The sequence below is a fragment of the Thamnophis sirtalis genome, unplaced genomic scaffold, assembly GCF_051295495.1.
Source record: "Thamnophis sirtalis isolate CommonGarterSnake01/CBP01778 unplaced genomic scaffold, rThaSir2_p1.2 scaffold_3, whole genome shotgun sequence".
Classification (NCBI taxonomy): Eukaryota; Metazoa; Chordata; class Lepidosauria; order Squamata; family Natricidae; genus Thamnophis; species Thamnophis sirtalis.
The window spans coordinates 81956057-81975148 of NW_028261383.1; the positions used below are offsets into that span (position 1 = coordinate 81956057).

At 38.7% G+C, this 19092-nt stretch overlaps 1 protein-coding gene across 1 annotated transcript in view; it reads left to right on the plus strand.

Moving 5' to 3' along the window:
• HK3 (hexokinase 3) overlaps positions 1–19092 on the plus strand; it is a 30777-nt gene that overhangs the window by 7152 nt on the left and 4533 nt on the right. The window contains exons 2-13 of the mRNA XM_087709345.1: positions 2093–2241; positions 3382–3501; positions 6715–6813; positions 6896–6995; positions 7708–7894; positions 8659–8814; positions 10259–10492; positions 11089–11393; positions 12093–12241; positions 12436–12555; positions 13660–13755; positions 16626–16725. Of these exons, the coding sequence (XP_087565471.1) occupies positions 2093–2241; positions 3382–3501; positions 6715–6813; positions 6896–6995; positions 7708–7894; positions 8659–8814; positions 10259–10492; positions 11089–11393; positions 12093–12241; positions 12436–12555; positions 13660–13755; positions 16626–16725 (1815 nt within the window). The remainder of the gene's footprint in view (positions 1–2092; positions 2242–3381; positions 3502–6714; positions 6814–6895; positions 6996–7707; positions 7895–8658; positions 8815–10258; positions 10493–11088; positions 11394–12092; positions 12242–12435; positions 12556–13659; positions 13756–16625; positions 16726–19092) is intronic.

A 19092-nucleotide genomic window follows, 5' to 3' on the forward strand; every position in this document is an offset into this window, starting at 1 on the left:
GTTTTAATCCTCTCGCTGGAGGCACAACCAAGTCAGGTTGGACAGGATTCAAGAACCCCCTAGAGGACTCTGGATTACCTTAAGATCTACAGGTCAGATTGTTTCTAGGTAACACTTCTAGACATAACCATTGACATCTATTCATATTCTGTGTACCATTCTGATTGAAAGAAGGCAAACTGATTTGTTAGTAACTCAGTGGTCCATGGATGGTTCTTCCAAATCATTCTTCCCCAAAAGGCTATATAGGTTACCATAAAAGAGTTGCTGGATCCCTGTGGGTGTGGAGGGGGGGGGTAGAGGTTGTTGAATAAGGACAGAGAAATAGTTCTGTTTTGCTGACTTCCCCACTACAGCATAGGCCCAGATCTGAGTTTTCATTTGTGTTCAATCAGATTTGCTGATTAGTGATGCTCTAAGTATCTCTTCTTATGCTTTGTTTTGGAGTACTTCTAAAAATTAAAGGGCTCATCAGGACTAGTATATAGGAAGAAATCACTTGGAAAGAAGACATCTTATAGAGAGTTTTTGTCATCTCCATAATCTAAAGATCAACTAGACTGCCAATATAACCACATTCTAGGCTACTGGGAAAGTCCCTAGTTGCTATAAAGAAACAAGCTGGACCTATCAGGTGTCTGGGGCAGAGCATTCAAATAGCTCCCATATCCCTACAGAAGTTTGTGGCATTTAGAATCCCATAGTTGTCAGAAAGTGAGCAAAAAGAGATGATTGGCCTCAAATTTGCATATTGCATCCTCACACCAGTTTTCCCGCAGCCTATAATTATCTTTATCTTCCCTTCTTTTCTCTCCCTCTTCTGCCACCTCTCTTTGCTTTTCAGGAAGCATGTGATAACCAATCTTCTATCTGCTGAACATGCACAGATTTGAATAATTGTTTCTTTGCTTCCGTATTTGTCGTAATTTTTTTTAGAAAGAAGAGAAAATAAAACCTTACCTTTCCTCCAGATCTTTGTGGAAAGCAAATTTTAGGATACCCTTGTCTCCCGTTCTTTTCACAAGTTGCCCTCTTTCTAATCAATCTTAGAAGTAGGTATTATCAGAAAACATTGTTTTAGTTTACTCTCTTTACATTCACATTTTTTGCAGGAAACTTTCAGGTTTGACTTTCCCTTTTTTTCTATAACCATCATCCATTTTTGTTAACATTTGACAAGAAAAATGTGTATTACACACAACTTTGCACCACATTCTACCTGACAGCACATTGAAAGTTGAAAAAAACTATCCTTAAATAATATGGGGAAAGTTTTAAGGTGGAGCTAGCATCAGACATACTAGAATGAGGCTGCCAGTATACTTTTAAGATATAATGTCTATGTAGATCCACTATTAGATGCTCCATATGCTTCAATTGCATCTAGCAACATAATCTAACATGTTAGTGTGTATGTGTATGCAGTGCTGGTTTATGCCTCTACATTAGCAGAGATCGAGGCAGCATAATTTGTTTCAAAACAAATTATTTTTAACCATCATAGAAGGTAAAACATTGAGTATAATAAATCTGTACCTTCATTGCAGGAGAAAATGCATGTAAGTCTATGATGGCAAACAAAAAACTAAAAATGTGGTAACATGTTTTTGACATACACTCTGTATTAAAGAGTATAAGCTTTCATGAGCCAAAGTGCAGTTCATGAAAGTTTATATGTTTTAATAAAATGTGGTAGTTGCAAAGGATTCCTGATTCTGTGCTTCCTCTTAACTATATCCAACTTTATTATGTTTTTATGTGATAAATTAATGGAACAGGCATGTGAGTCTTCACTAGTGCTATTCTAATTTTGTGGCAAATGTTGAAAAATGGTGATGAGCCTCTTTAATAGGTAGTCATTTGTGATACACATTCTGGACAATGAGTAATGTTTCTTTTCCCAGTGGGAAACAATCTATCATTGCTTGCTCTTTGGGCTTAAAATTGTGCATTGATTTGTAAATAAATAAACAAATAAAACACTAAGAAACATCATCTTTCATCTGGAAATTGAAAGCTGTTGTATGGCAACTGTAGGAGGACTGAAACACAGTCTTGATAACTAAACTGGATGCTTACATGTCTTTTTCAGAAAGAGGGGATTTTCTGGCACTAGAGTTGACTTTTAATCAGGTGAAAGTCTTGCTGTTACAACTGACGGATAATGTTGATGAACCAATGGTGGTGAAAAAAAGGCAGTTTTCATTTCCTGAGAAGATCTTGAGTGGTAATGGACCGCAGGTATGGTTCTATGCGTCTGAATTTGTCATCTTGTCTAATCTATACATTCTATTTCAGGTCATTTAATCCATAATTACCTGTTATTGTGATCTCATTGCTATTCTGCAGTCTTCATTTTTTTCCCTCTCGTGTACCCTAATTAAAAGTTAATTTATTGATTTTCTAACTTTTTTTCACTTTTCCCCATTTTTCTTAGCTACTTTAGCTACTTTCATTCTGCTCTTCTTTGCTATCTTGGAATTTCTGCTATACAGTACTCCTCTTGGAATACTTTGATTTTAGGAAGGAGAAGGGAACTCAGAGTAATTGAAGATGAATAGTGGGAATTCCTACAAATATGATCCATCTCTTCCCACAGTGCAAGAGGACATGCTACAAAATATGCTACCCCGTTTCTACTGATGCAGTAGCTGATGTTATTTGGTTCAGTTGAAAAAAATACTGCAAGAACCTGTTGGAACCTAAGGAAAAAACACTAATTTTTGTCAGCACAGCCCCTGCATATGGAAAGCGGCTGTACCTTTTATTTTGGGGATAATCTGTGTCCTATGAAATCTTTAGCCACTTGAAAAATGTCTTTTTCACATGAGCACATTTTGACTGTAATTTTTAATGTACTATAAATATATAATCCTCCTATTCCCAGAGATAATCAAAATTTAATAAAATAATAATATTTCCTGAATGTTTTTTTGTCCTCTTAGTGGCTTTCCCTCCATATGTTCCCTCCTTTTTCCAATATGTTTTGTTTTATGCTTGGCTTTTTCAGAGAAATTTGAACCAGAGACCTGAGCAAAGGTAAGGGTATTGTAGTGATAAAATTTCAATAGGGAGATAGGTTCAAATGCCCATTCAATCATGAAGCTCATAGAGAGACTTAGTCCCTATATCTTTATCCCTATGTTTAGACTAATTGCCTACTTTGTAAAATTGTTGTGAGAATAAAAGAGTAAGGAGACATGTATAATTTGAGTGATACACAGATGATGAATTAATAAATTGAGGATGATTGAAAGATTTTTTTAAACTCATCTGATTCCAGGTCTGGAAATTTTGTTTTGACTTTAAATTCTGAATTGTACCATTTTGGTGGATGGGGGCATAGTCTGACTACTAACAATGTTCTCCTTGTTCTTTCAGGTTTTTGAATTCATGGCTCAATGCCTGAACACATTTTTGGGTGGACTTAACTTAAACAAGAAATATTTCCCACTGGGTTTCTGCTTCCCCTTCTCTTGTGATCATACTACACTGAACCAGGTGAATAATTGGTTGACAATTGCAAACTATCTGGAAGAGTGGAAACTATGTTTCTTAGATTGCCATTTTCTGAATGGGAAGAACAAAGAAGTAGAAATAAGGTTTCACCACAACTGCTGCCATACAACACTGCCTGGCAAGGAATAGCTGTAAAGAGATTTCTACATTAATGTTTTATAGTGTCATATAGCATCACCCCATCATTGTTGTGGCGATATAAAGCCTGTCTTCATTAGTGATATATCGCCATAGCAATTGTTGCATGCTCTAAAAGATGCTATAAATCATTGGAATGAAAAAAAAGCCTTGCTTAAAATGACTGGGAACAGAGCTAGCCTAGTTTGAGGCAAACTAAGGAAGCAGCATCGGGTAATAGATAATTAAAAAAAAATGGGTGTCTTAAGGATAGAGCTATGAACTAAACTTCCCCATGGAAGTTTACCTTTCTAACCTTGAATGTGTTGGGGAACACCTATTGCAAGTTTGAAATAAGATTCAAATGTCATTCCAGTTGGAGTAATATTTTTTTTAGAAACAGAATTGATAGGAGCCTCAGAGGCCACTTAATCTATTTGTCTCCTTAGTACACGACCTGCCAAGATGTTTTGGACAGATAGCTGTTCAGCCTTCAATGAAGGCCTTTAATGAAAGAGAACATAGCACTTCATGAGGCAATCTATTGCATTTATTGATAGCTCTTACTACTCAGAAATTCTTTGTAGTATCTAATCCAAATCTACCTCATTGTATTTCAATCCACTGTTTTTGCTCCTGTTCTCTGTATAACTTTTAAATACGATTGCTATCACATCTCCCCTTCGTCTTGCCATCTCATCTTAGAACTAACTACTAATTGTTCCTCATGGGCTTGATTTCCAGTCCTGTTACCATCTTGGTAGCATTTCTCTAAATTCACTAAGGATTATCAATATTTTATTTGGACTTCAATGCCCAGAACTAGAACAATATTCCAAGTGGAACTAAAAAGGCAGATGAAGTTTGGAGAATTATTTTCTGTGATATGGATTCTCTGCTCCTGCTAATGCATCCAAAAATTGATATTTTCCTTTTTAGTAGCTTTATTACATTTTTGATTCATGTTGTTATAATCCATTAGAACATCTGGAGCTTTTTCACATGTATTAACAAACTAGTTCTCCCTTATCCCATGCTTGCAGATTTTGTGTTTTTCTTCCCTAGATGCAAGATTTACACTTCTCCTTGTTAAATTTCAGGGAGTGCAACATTTATTCAGCCCAATGTTGAAGCCCGTCTAGATCTTTTTGAATTTTCTGTTTCTCTCCCATAATGGTATCCTAGTTTTTGCATCATCTGCAAGTCTGATTATCATCCCCTCACCTTTTACACTTATTAAGGTCATTAATAAAAAAAATGTGTGACAAACCCAAGCTGATGTCTTTTAATTGTTGCAATTGTATGTAAATGCTCACAATCATGCTGTTTATAATCTGTTCCAGGATCCTATCCTGCACAATTGTCAAGCTGATCGATCTATAATTTTTTTTGATCCTCCTTGTTCTTATTAAGGAAGAAAGAAGGGATAGCATACAGTCTCTCCTTCAGAATTCTGGGGACCCTAGCACTGTGATGGTGAACCTATGGCATGCGTGCTAGAAGTGGCACACAGAGCCATCTCTCCACGCACGTGAGCTGTCACCTGTTGCTCTTTTGGGTTCCGGCGCACCAGCCAGATCATCTTCATGGGCATGGGAATGCCGTAAGAGCAGCCGCTGGGCGCATGCACGCACCAGGAAAATCATCTTACGGTTTCCGGTGCGTGCATACGCACCAGCCAGCTGGTCTTCGTGTGTGCATGTGCACCAGAAACTGGAAGACCAGATGGCCGGTATGCATGCACACACCGGAAACCAGAAGAGCAGCCACCCAGTGCGCGCATGTGCACCAGGCGGTCGCTCTTCCGGTATCCAGCACATTCACATACGCATTTCGGCACTCGGTGCCATAAAGATTCGCCAACACTGTCCTAGCATGTCTCCATTTCCTAAAGGTTAGCTAGTAGTTGATAAACTACACTAGTTCTTTCAATACCCTTGATTTTAATTTGATGCTTTAGTTCATTTAAATTAGCTGGGGTTATTTTAAACCCTCTTGTCTGTCCTATGATACAGCTCCTCCTATTAATGGCACAGTTATGGCCAGTTAGGGTTTAGGGTTATTTTTCTGAGAAAATACACACACACACACATATATATATATATATATATATATATATATATATATATATATATATATATATATATATATATATATATATATATATATATTCACAGAAGTTTTCACATTATTTCCTTGCCACCATCATTGCAACAAGTCTATATCATCTTTGCTTTTGCTCCCCCCACCCTCAATACAACAGTTAAGTATATTTTGCTGTTTTGAGCACTTTCTACAAACTTCAAATAAGTTCTGAGTTTTACTGCTTAGAAAGAAATGAATATCTACAATTTCTGGCCTTATGTCTTTGGTTATAGGCCACTTCCTTAAAAAAAAAGTTTCCTTAATCTTTTTCTTCTCCACAGTTTAGAAAGCTCTGTATGTTTCCTGTTTTTTGTTCACATAAGAACAAAAATTGAGGTTTCACTTACAGTATCCCTCACTTTTCATGTTGGGTTTGTTCTGAATAAACTGTAATTTTTCAGGTTATGTTTCAATTATGGTCACTTCAATGAAATTTGCTGGTGTCTGTGGCAGCATACTGTCTGTATTAGGTTTCTCTGTCCACTTCCCATATTCTGTGTTAGGAATGTGAGATTGTGAATGATAGTCTCACTGGTTTCACTGTTCTTTCCTGACTATTTTTAAATCTACCCTCCTCTCTCATGCTTCTCCCTTTATTTCTTGTCTTGTTGGCCCCATTTTTCCTGGTATATTTCATTACCAGCTTTTGCTACCCTCTCTATTTTCCTCTCGATTAATACCCTCTGATAAGATTAATGTGGTACCCACCAAACATGATTTCTCCATCTTTTTAAGATGTTCCCCTTCTCTTTAAAAAAAACATTGATTCTTATATTAGATCAGGAAATAAATCATCCTAGATTAGTGAGGGACTTACAGTTTACTATTCTACATATTCTGTTGTGAAAAAGAGTGCTGGTAGGTAATATCTTCATTTCATAGTGGCTATTGCATATGTTGAAGAAAATCTTCCTGTCTGTTTTTTTCCCTTAGTGTAAACTGACAAGCTGGACAAAGGATTTCCGATGGCCAGGTGTGGAGGGGAGAGATGTGACTAAATTGCTCCAAACGGCTATCAATGAGAATTGCAAGGTTAGAGTAGTAACTGGGTCAATGGCAGTAAAAAAAGACAGAGCAAGAGAGCCACTTTGATCTTTTTCTTACTTTTAACTAGAATTACCAAATAGAGGTCCTTGCTATTGTGAATGATACTGTGGGAGAATTGATGAGCTGTTCGTCTATTGTCAAGCCATGTCAAATAGGAGTAATGATAGGTAAGCAAATGCTGGACACAAGATAAAGTTGCTGATCAACTACAAGGATCATATATGCTCAATATGTTTATTATTGGTGTTCAATATATATATCGGACTGAAAGCTTCTTAACTGAGTACTGGACAATGTCCATAAAGGTAGTGGGGAAAACCAGAAAGGTTTTGCATTCCCTCAAAACAATGAACACCTGCATAAAGAAGTGTCATCATAAAGGTAAAGATAAAGGTTCCCCTCACACATATGTACTAGTTGTTCCCGACTGTAGGGGGCAATGCTCATCTCCATTTCAAAGCCGAAGAGTCAGTGCTGCCGAAGATGTTTCTGTGGTTATGTGGCCAGCATGATTAAATGCCAAAAGCACAGGAAATGCTGTTACCTTTCTACCAAAGGTGGTTCCTATTTTTCTACTTGCATTTTTTACATGCTTTCAAACTGCTAGGTTGACAGAAGGGGGCTCACTCGGTTACGCGGCGCTAGGGATTTGAACTGCCAAACTGCCAACCTTTCTGAACGATAAGCTCAGCAGCCACTGAGCCAATGTGTTCCGTGTCATCAAGATGGGTTCAATAAATTAAATAGTTTAGCAATTTCAAAGATCTATAAAGGTGGTAGATAGTTTCATTTAACTTTCAAGTCTTTTTGTGCTTAGTGTTTTATTGTGATTATTTCCTTTGCATTGTGCTTCTGCTCTGTTGTTTCTTTTCCTGATAGATAGTGGCACTAACTGTTGTTATATGGAAGATACCGACCGCATACCAGGAAACTTGCTGGAAATTAAGGGACACATGTGTATAAATACAGAATGGGGGTCCTTTGGGAATAGTGGAGAATTGAATGAGGAAGTAACAGAGTTTGACTTGTTGTTAGATAAAGAATCCATGGATCAAGGAAAACGCAGGTGGGTCATAGTAAAGAAATTGAAGGCAACATAATGATTATAAAGCATTAACCTATATTGCCAGAGAGAAGAATCGGTGAATCAATGGGTTATGTCATTTGTGCATTCCAGTAAAAATCAGAGTTGTTGCTTCAGATTCCATTCTTGAAGCCCCAAAGCCTTTCAGATTGCATTTATAACAAATAAATTTAATGCAATACCAAACATGTCTGGGTAATATTTTTTTATTAGAATCAATCAAAACACAGAAACACTTCATCAGGTAAAATATTGCAAAAAGAGAGAAAAAGTTTTTTTTTAAAAAAAGTTGTTATGTAATTCATGAATTCAGGGGCTCAGAGCTTGAATCAGTGGCAAACCACTTCCATATGTGCTCCAATCCATTAAGTTAAAATATTATTATATATATATTTGCCTTGCTTTATCCCATCTTATCTGTATCTCCATTTGCTTTTTTCTGGATTTCTAATTTGACATATCTAGAGAAACCTGCTCTGGAACTAAGATCCTAAAATTACAGAACTATAGTTGGTTCCAGGATTGCAAGTAAATCCAATAATTCTGTTTCCATTACACTCATTTGTTAGTGTAGGATGAAACTCGTTTAGTCTTTCATTGCACCATTAATTGCACCATTAATAAGACATATCTAAGCTGTTTTGTGAATTGTGTAGTTTACCTGCTAGCTACCCAGGATGGATGTTTCACTGCTTCCACTCAAATTTCTTCTTTGGGCAATGATTTTCCTGTGTTATTTCTGCCAGGTTTGAGAAGATGACCAGTTCCTATTATGTGCGTGAGACTATCCGAATTATTTTGGCTAATCTGTCTGGGAATGGTGAATTATTCAGTGGTGTTATGACTCCCACATTATTAATCAAGGGGAAACTGTCACTGCAAGACGTTGTGGATGTCACAGAGTAAGCTAATCTTGTGATATCAGATTTTTCTCCTTATACTAAAAGTAATAGTAGAATGAGATTTGGGGTGATTTATTAATTTAATCTTAATCCTATATGTGGCAATCAGGAGGAGTAAGACTTTTAAATTTAACTTGTGAGTCATGTTTTTAAAAATACATTAACTTCTTCATTTGAGTGTTTGCAGAATGCACAGATATATTGTTTATGGCATCTCAGATAGGGTAACCGCTAGAATAAAATATCTTTATAGAAGAAGATAGCAAAGAAATGGGATTTTAAAGGTCATATAATGTATGTAACAATCTGAAAAACATATATGCACAAAAACCTCCAAATCATTATTATATGGGGAATCAATTATGTATGAAATATTTGTGTGCCTTTACTAGAGTAGCACATCATATATAAGTCAAGATATAAAGCTATTTTAGAAGCGTGATACACTTGATAAACTAATCTGTATAATCACTGTTGCAAATCATTGAAGATGATAAATGGTAATTAATAAAGAGTAAATTTTTAAAAAATGCTTTTACTGACAGGGGCAAACATTATACCACTCTAAAAATTACATACATTAGTTAATTTTCTTTAAAACACACATCATTTGAAATACAGTATTTCAATTGATATTAAATTTATTTGATATAATATTAAAATGTACGTGGTTTTGGCACAATTTATAAATGAGCTTAATTACATTTTTTCTTACCTAGAAAGTGGTTTTATGTAAGGCATATAAGACTTGAAAGAAAGAAGTCACATGTTAGGAGAATTAGCAATTTCAAATTTATTATTACCGAGCAGACCATTTCATAAACACTCCTGCCATTTCTTTTTCCTTCTTTTGCAGAAATTTCACCAGCTTTTCCCTTAATGATGCTTTAGGACAGCTTGTATGCTAAAATTGACCATTGTTAATGTTAACTAGGTCCTTTTGATCAAGATGTGCATTTCCTCCTCCAAGGCCATTTAAGAGATTAGCAGTTAGTGCCTACTGGCAGTGTAAACTAAACATTAAACCATGATTAAGGAAACCCAAAGGTGCTTTTTAAAGAGGTAACTAGACTTTCTGGTTTTTCTTATTGAAGACATTTCACTTCTCATCCAAGAAGCTTCTTCAGCTCCTTTTCACTTCTTAGATGAGAAGCAAAACAACTTCAAGGAAAAACCAGAAGGTCTAGTTGCCTCTTGAAAAAGCATCTTTGGGACAACCATGACCTGGATGACTCAGAATCTCCATAGACATGATTAAGGAAAGAAAGTTACATTGAATTTGCATTGGTAATATGTCATCTTAAAAAATAGAGCACCTCTACCAAACTATTATAGCTAGATTTATTCATTTCCATTAATAACCTTTGCTGAGGTCAGAACTGGTTGTGTCTTTTGTATGGATCTCCTTTAACTCATATATATATATATATATATTTAATTACAGTGATAAAGTGGGCCTTGCCAAAACCAAAAGTTTCCTTAGTCGTCTTGGACTAGTGGCATGCAATCAAGATTGTTTCCATGTGCAAGAAATATGCCAAGCTGTATACACCCGATCTGCCAAACTCTGTGCTGCTGGATTGGCTGCTGTTCTCATACATACTCATGAACTACATCCGCTTCCAGAGACGAAGATCTGTGTAGTTATGGGTGGGGACATGTACAAGAGCCATTCAATGTAAGGAACTGTCTTGGACAGAGGAACATTTATTTTCATCAGACCAGTGCTAGTTTCTCTTGCCAATAGTTCTTGGTATTATTGCTCAATTAGTATATTGTTTTTAGCATTTCTCCTGGATTAGGGTACAAATTCTAAAAAGTTTTTCTAAGAAATGATTTTTCTCTTCTTCAGCTTAGCAGCCAATATTTATTTCTTTAATTATCAGCTGAGTAAGTGCCTAATCCTTTGTTCTGCTGACGTTTCTTGTATTGCTGTAAGTCATGTGTATGTGAGAGGAGGCGGGGGGGGGGGAGAGAAAAATGGTTCTATCTAGTTAAATATTTCTAAGCTTGAATTGTTTCCTTTGGAAATTTGATTCTGCTAAGCTAAATAAGTTGTTTACACCATCTCAAACTATATTTTTTTACCATTTTGTATTAACATTTGGATAATGTAAGGAGGCCTATATGTACATATAAGAAGCAAATTTACTCCTTTTTGAGCAGGATAATCCTAAAAAGAGGCATAGGTCAAGAAAAAGTGATTGGACCAATGCAATGGATTACTTCTTGTCTTTATCCTTCAAAAAGCCTTGACATTTCTTCTCCCCCCAGGTACAGTGAGATACTACAGCAAACCCTGAAAGAGCTGGTTCCTGAATATTCTGTCACATTTATCCCATCAGATGATGGCAGTGCCTTAGGGACTGCCATAGTGACAGCTGTAGAAGTGAAGCTTAGAAACCGTCGAGAGGGCCTGGCTCAGGTTCTGGCTCCTTTAAAGCTTTCAATTGTAGATCTTGAAAGATTACGGAATGGGATCCGACTAGAGATGGATAACGGCCTGTTGAAGACAGCCACCAAGAAAAGCTGTCTACGCATGTTGCCCACTTTCGTCAGTTATTTGCCTGATGGCTCTGGTGAGAGAAGGAAGCTGGGTAGAGCCCTATATCTAGAGAGGGAAGTGTTTGAACTGTATTTATGGACTTCGCTTCAGGGAAGTCAGGAGAAAGCTTTCCACGTTACTGGATTTTTACCTGAACCTGGTTATTTATTTGACCCAAGACCACTGCTGTTTATGTTGCTACAAAGGGCACTATGCTTGCTTTTATTTATCATTCCATCTTTATTATTTTTAGAAACATAACACAAGGTGGTGAACCTATGTGATACTCCTCTTCCTATTTCCCATAAGTAACCTTGTGAGGTGGGTTGGCTTGTGAGACAATGACTGTCCAGAGATTTTTCAATTTACGTAGGACAATAGATTTGAACAATTTCACATGCAGGGACGCACTTTTATCCCAGACTTACACTTGAGACCCAGTTGTCATTTCCTACTGCACATATTTGAAGTGGCAGCATATATTGTTTTAATTCAGCAGCAAACTACTAGTAGGTCCTAAGCCATCAGATAAAAAAACTTACGTGCTAGAGGGCGAATAAGATTTGCTGAAGGAAAATGACATGTTTCCTTTGGCGCCATTTGTTAAGGTTGGCAAGAGATTTGCCTCACAGGAGAAAAAATAGGGTTTTCTTGAAGCAACCTGATGAAGATTGGGAGTTGTAAAGTTCTGTCTGTTTCACTGAGACTGTTGTTGTCCATACACTTTTTATAGAGAGAGGGGATTTCCTGGCATTGGATCTAGGTGGAACCAATTTCCGAGTATTGATGGTACAGGTGAAAAGCCAAGAGGAGGGTGGTGTGCACATCGTCAATGAGACTTACTCCATTCCACCAGAAATAACTCAAAGTACTGGGCTACAGGTAAGCTCAGGAGAAGAATGATATGGCTTTGGTTGATTGAGCATGAATGGGTTGTGGATTTCCTGAATTCTTGTGACAGATGATTATGGATACTGTTTTTAGTATTAGGACTAGCCATTTTTGTCTATTGAGTAACTTCAACTCCAAATTTATTTTTGCATCATATCCCACTCCCTTCTTTTGTATTCCTACAGCTATTTGACCATATTGTGAACTGTATGGTGGATTTTCATAGTAAGCACAGGATGTCTGAACATACTCTACCACTCGGTTTCACTTTTTCCTTTCCATGCAATCAAGTAAGCCTGGATAAGGTATGAAACTGTATGAGTGGGGTTCTATTAGGCAGATGGTAGAATGTATGTATATAGCAAGAGATGAAACAGGAAAGAAACAAGAATGAACTCATGAAATATGAAAAACCCCAAGTGTTGGGAAATATGAAAAAAATCCTTATTGTTTTTCCTGTTTTTAATTGAAAATCACCTAGAAATGTTCTAGAGTTGGATAGTCTCTAAATCAATCAATATCAATCTATCAGTTGAAATGATTGACAAAGAAATTTTTAAACAACCAAAGGAAATCATGATGCGGCTTCTAAATTGGGAAATCCAGCTATGTGTTGGGAATGCCACCAGTAATGACTTCCACAGAACATTTTTTCTGATAGTTTCATTATTTTCTCCTGCTAAGTGATGACTTGCTATAATTCTGTAAAAGTGCAGAAAAGCTATCCAGTTTTGAATTGGAAAGTTCCTAGTCCTCACAGTTGCAAGATAGGAAGGTAAATGCTGTTCAGAATGTTTATTTCCTAAATCAGTCCTGCCTTATTTCCTAGCTGTTTGCTTGCTGCCATTTCTCCTTGACAAAATAGTTAGGGAACAACCTAATGCAGTCACTGGCAATCTTTTAGGGTATATTTGAAATTTTAAGATGATTTCATGGGCATTTTTTTTTACAATATGGTTCCCAGGGTGGCATAGGCAGTCACAGGATATCAATTTACCAGAAAGTATCTGGCTAGGTACCCTTTTCTTATTCAGCATGGTGTGCTCTATCCCAATTTACTTTTGCCCTTTTTTTCTGGTTGGATCTACATACTTCCAATAAACCCTGAGAAATTGCCATCTACTATTTTTCTAGAATGCCAGTGTACTCTGTATGGCAAAATATAATCCCATTTTTTAAAAGTGAATGATCCTTGTACTCCATTCAAGTTCAAGGAAGCCGTTCTGACAGGCATTATACTTGTAATGTACATACCAAAAAGGGAAACATTTTTAACCACGGACACTATAATGCCTAGCCCAGTTTAAAGGATTAATTGAATAGCATGTTATGTACAAAAAGCTTGGAGGCAGTAGCTCTACTGAACCATTCCAAGTGGGCAATTTCCCTTTTTCCCCCGGCATTGACAGGGCATCTTGCTGAGATGGACTAAGGGCTTCAACGCCACTGACTGTGTAGGAGAAGATGTTGTGAATTTGTTGCGGGATGCAGTACAGCGTCAGAAGGTATATATGACATGCAAAAGCAGTGTCTAAATAAAGCTAATGTATTTGACATGGGTTGTTCAAGCTTACTCACACCAATCAAAATGGTGGTATAGATGGGGAGAGAATATGCCATATTCCTTTGCAAACTATATACTTACTTATTGATTTTCTAAAAGAAATGCAACTTCAAGAGGGATGGATGTATAGCTAAATTTCTTATTAACTATTATTCTTTGCCAAACCTCTTATATAAATTTGAGCCTAGCTTTTCTTACCACAAAGTGGGTGCTTATGTCATATGAAATGATCCAGAAGTGGGGAAGAAAAGTTTTTTTTTTCATGAATCCAAACACAAAGGAGAAAGATCAGGCAAAGAATTGTTTAAGTACAGATTTGGGTTTTCCACTCCAAATTCTTCCTCCCAGTTACTTTACACTACAAAAAGTATTATTTTCCTGTTCATTACTTATGTATAAATGTAGTTCCACACGCAGGATTTTTTCCTAACTTAATGAAGTTTGATAATGGGCTCCATGAAAGAAAATAATAATAAACTTAAATCCAACAGCAACATTCGGGGATGCTAGTGATACTGTGCGTCCCTGAAAATAAGACGGTCTTATTTTCCTTTGATCCCCAAAATAAGCACTTGGCCTTATTTTCGGGGAAGTATTATTATTTTTGAGGTGTGAGCGTGGTCACCTCATGGCTGCTGCTGTGTTGCAATATTTTCAGGGAGGACTTATTTGGTGGGGAGGGCTTATTTTAGCTCATGCGTTCAAAAGCCCGATTGAGCTTATTATCCAGGGAGGTCTTGTTTTCAGGGAAATAGGGTAGTAATCTGGAAACTGGATTTGCCAATTCAAGGGTATCCTATTTTGCCCAGGACTGTAATCCTCTGAAGGAAGAGATTTGCAGTCTGGGAATGTTCCTTGAACTCTGACCCTTTGGATTCTTGGTAAATTGTTGTGGCAATGATTGCCTTTGCATTGTTTTGTAGGTTTGGTTAGCTGGGTTCCTCTCTAAACCAGTTATTTTGGCAATGGCTACCCATGCCTTAGTTATACCCCATCTTGACTACCACAACATTTATCACAGGACTATCTTTTAAACATTTCTCTAAGCTGTATTTGAAGTTGTAAACTGGTACAAGATTTTTGGATCATATGATACCTATATGGCAAGATTCAACTTGGCAATCATATGTGGGTACCATTGAAGGTATTGATAGTGACCTTTAAAACTGCAAACTGTTGAGACCCTATCTGAATCTCCTGAACTTGTGTAATTTTAATTTTGGGAGGAAAGACCTGCTTGAAGAAATTCCTGCTATCAAAGGATCATCTTTCTATCATATGGAAGGCGCTGTTCTTCCAGTTGTTCTACGGAATACACCCTTTGGGGGGGGGTGTTGTAACACTTGATCTCTATTATTAGATGATTCAATATTTATTTTATTTGTATTTGTAGTTTTTTATATACTATTTTTATTTTTACACTCTGTTAGTTACCATGAACCCTTGCCAGAGCAGAACAGTTGGATATAAATAAATATCTAAGACAAAAGAAGCAAGTGGGAAGTTTAAGTTGACTTAGTGATAGCAGTTATACACTCAGCTTACCAAGGTCAGTTCAAGACCTGGTAGCTGCATTCTTCAACAGTGGTATCCTCAGAGGGGTCCACAGATGTAGCATTGGAATAAAGCCCCAATCTTTTGTACGTGTGCGATGTAACACACATAAAAAGGGACAAAGTTTGGATTGTGTTGTTACAGCCACTATAGTATCTTGCCTGTTTTGACCCACCACTCATCCACGCATGCTGCTGTTCATATAGGATATTATGCTTAGAATGTTGATTAAAAATCTTGATTTTTTTTTTTTTTAGGGTGTGTGTGTGTGACTTATTGTATTGTATTAACCCAAACCATCTGGTTGGCTTTTAGCTCATTGCATTGTAGCAACTCAAAAATAGATCAATTCAGTAACCAGATAAAGTATGTTGTGCAATTACAGTCAATATATATTGTATAATGTGCCATAATTGAAGTATATCAGATAGGAAAGGTCACTGGCCCTATTCTCATCATATAATGTACACAATTGGCCACTAATCTGACCAGTTCTTACTGGTACCAGGACATAATTATACAATTACATAATCACACAATTACTGGTTCAAAAGTCACTATTTGGAGAACAAAAATCTCACATATTCTCTATGAAGTACTTGGTATCTCATAAATTCTTACACCAGAGGAAAAAATAAGTGACAAAACTTCATTGTATCACTAACTCCATTGGCCAGGCAGAGGTGGGTGGGTTTGGCTTGGGTGCTGACAACCACTACACTGGTCTAGGATGGATGAAAAAGACTGCAAATGAGTTTATAAAAGTGAGACGGGTTTACAGCTACAGCTACCTTTAGATTCACTTCTTTTCATGGAGAACTAACTAGCTAAGATTTTAGAGCTGCCCCATCTTTTACTGGGTTGTTTGAACAAAATGGGTGTATTGAAGAAAGATGGATTAACTTCCTTCTAAATCTTGGGCCATTTGGGGTTAAAGCTTATCCTCCTTATCCCTTGCTAATTGAGCTAAGGCATTCACGCAGTATCTATTTTGCTATTGCTTTAGAGAATCTAGTTTCATAAACAGAATCATTGATATCCCTTCACCAAATCAACTGGATATTAGTGACACAACTGAACAGCTCCTTTTAGGCTGATAGAGCAGCACTTCCAATATTAAAAGAAAAGGAAAAGAGGACCAATTTTCAGTGCGACAAACCCAATGGATCTGTGCTGGTTACTTGGTGACAGGAAATCATGTTGCCTGGTAACACATCTTGCTGTTTTCTCTCTCCTTCCCGCCCTTTCTTTTCCCAGACTATTGATGTAGATGTGGTTGCCTTAGTGAATGACACAGTGGGAACAATGATGTCATGTGCCTACCTAGACCGTAACTGTGAAGTTGGTCTTATTGTTGGTAAGTTGGGAAACAGCATCATTTAATTATGATTTCAAAAATTATAGTTTGTCTTTCAGTAAACTAGGCAAATAGTATGAGAGATCATTAGGATGAGTCTTTATATACAATGAAAAGTAAGATAAAGGAGTCCCTGTGGATTTTATTCCACTAGATGTTGCCAACTAAAGGGGGTGATGCCATATTTGTTTCAAGACCATTGAGCCAGTACTGTCCAAATACATTTCCGCAATCATTTGACCAGCATGCCATCACTGAGCTCTCTTATTTTCCCACCAAAGGGAGTCTCTGCAGCCAGCGTGGGTGTGGGCAGCGGCAGCAGTGGCAGGACGCCTGGTCTGGGGTCTCTGCAGCTGCCACTTCCCACACCGTGCTCCCCCCTCCTCCTTGCTTATGAAATAAATTGGATCAGCGGGGAATGGCTGAGGTAGCTGGCATGGATATTGATGCCAGCAGAAGATGGCTTCAGTGGTTGGCATGGGCACGGTTGGAGTGGAGGGGTCCTTCATTGTAGCCCCCACTGGTATTACCGCCATTGCCTGGGCCACCGTACTGTGTCATTTGACCATTTGGCCCCCCCTCTTGTGACAATATGGACTGGGTCAATGGAGTGCGGCCCTAGCGATGGATATGAGTGCGGCTGACGTAGACGGAGCTTAGCTGTTGGAGTTGTTGAAGTTGGAGCAGCCGCTGCTGCTACCGCTGTCCTCACTGCTGCCATTACTGGCCGCTTCACCACCTCGCAATTTATCATCTGCTATGATTTTGACATCTGGCCGTTACTCTTATATATTGTCCTTAACACCGATCATTGCTATGATGGACCTAAGCTTCCTGCTACCCCCTTGAACACTGTCGGCTGCCCCCCCTCATGGACATGTCATCTCCCCGTTCCATCTCCCCGTGATGTCATCCTGTTTGGTTGATGCCATACTCCATGTTATACTGCAACAGAACTTTACTCCCTTCGGGAACTCCCCCTTTCCCGAGGATGGCCTTCTTACCTATCAAGACACTTTCTTAATGATGGATCTTGGAATCCCAAGAGGTGGCATGTGAAGGAGAGACTTCTTAGGGGTTTCTTACAGGGGTTTTTAAATCAAATTTTAAGTGGGGGAAGAGGGGTTGGTTCGGATGGCTCAGACAGGCTTGGGGGGGAGGAGTCTGCCAGGGCACAGGCCAGAGCTAACTAATGGGCGCGTGTCGGGAGTGCTGGGAAGGGTTGGGATTCCGGCGGGGACATTAAGCCATTCTATTGGGGGTTCACCATCTCTATCCCCATATGGTGGGGACCAAGGGCCAAATTATGTTCAGGGAATGCGGGTTCGCTGTTTAAGAGCAACCCCACGTTCCAACCATCATTGCCCTTCTCGCACCCCCGGGTGCTCGGGATTACAGGACTCTGGTCTCCAACTGGTGTCACTTAACCCCAGGTCTGTGATACATAAGGCTCCCCTCATGTACATCCTCATACAAGAGGGTAGAGCAGACCTGGCGTGCATTATGGAGACCTGGTTGGGCCATGAGGAGGGTGTTCCCCTAAGTGAATTATGTCCACCAGGCTTCCGGGTGTTTCACCAGCTGAGAGCCCAGGGCAGGGACAGGGAGGGAGGGTGGCGGTGGTTATTAGGAAAAGTCTTGGACCTCAGGAGGTCACTCTGCCTCAGATATGCGGGTGTGAGTCCCTTTTTGTGAAATGGGGCCTTGGAGTTCAGGTGGGCCTTTTTGTTACATACCTGTCTCCCTGCTACATTTCATTGGCCCTGCCGGAGCTGCTGGATGTGTTAGCTGGATTGGCGGTTGATTTCCCCAGCTTATGATCCTGGGGGATTTCAATCTGCCTTCTATTGGCGAGACATCCGAGTCAGCTCGGGAGTTCATGGCTTCCATGACGGCTATGGACCTAACTCAGTTAATTCAAGACCCCACCCATAACAGGGGACACATGCTCAACCTGATTTTTGTCTCTGGGGAGTGGATGAATGATCTAGATTTAGGGAATATTTCTATCCAACCCTTGTTATGGTCGGATCATTTCCTCATCAGGCTTGACTTCCATACTGCTACCCCTCGCCGCAGGGAGGTGGAACCGACTAGATGGTTCCGCCCCAGGTACCTGATGGACCCTGAAAGGTTCCTGATGGAGCTTGAGACTTTTCCTGAATCCCTTGCTCACAACTCAACCGAAGCCCTAGTGGAAGCCTGGGATAGGGCGGCCACTGGGGCCTTGGATCGTGTTGTGCCTTTGTAGCCTCTGACCCGGTGTTGATCCCGGATAGCTCCCTGGTTTACCGAGGAGCTCCGGGTGATGAAACCTCTCTAGAGGCCTAGAGAGTGGTTGGAGGGCCAGCCGGTCCGAATCTGATT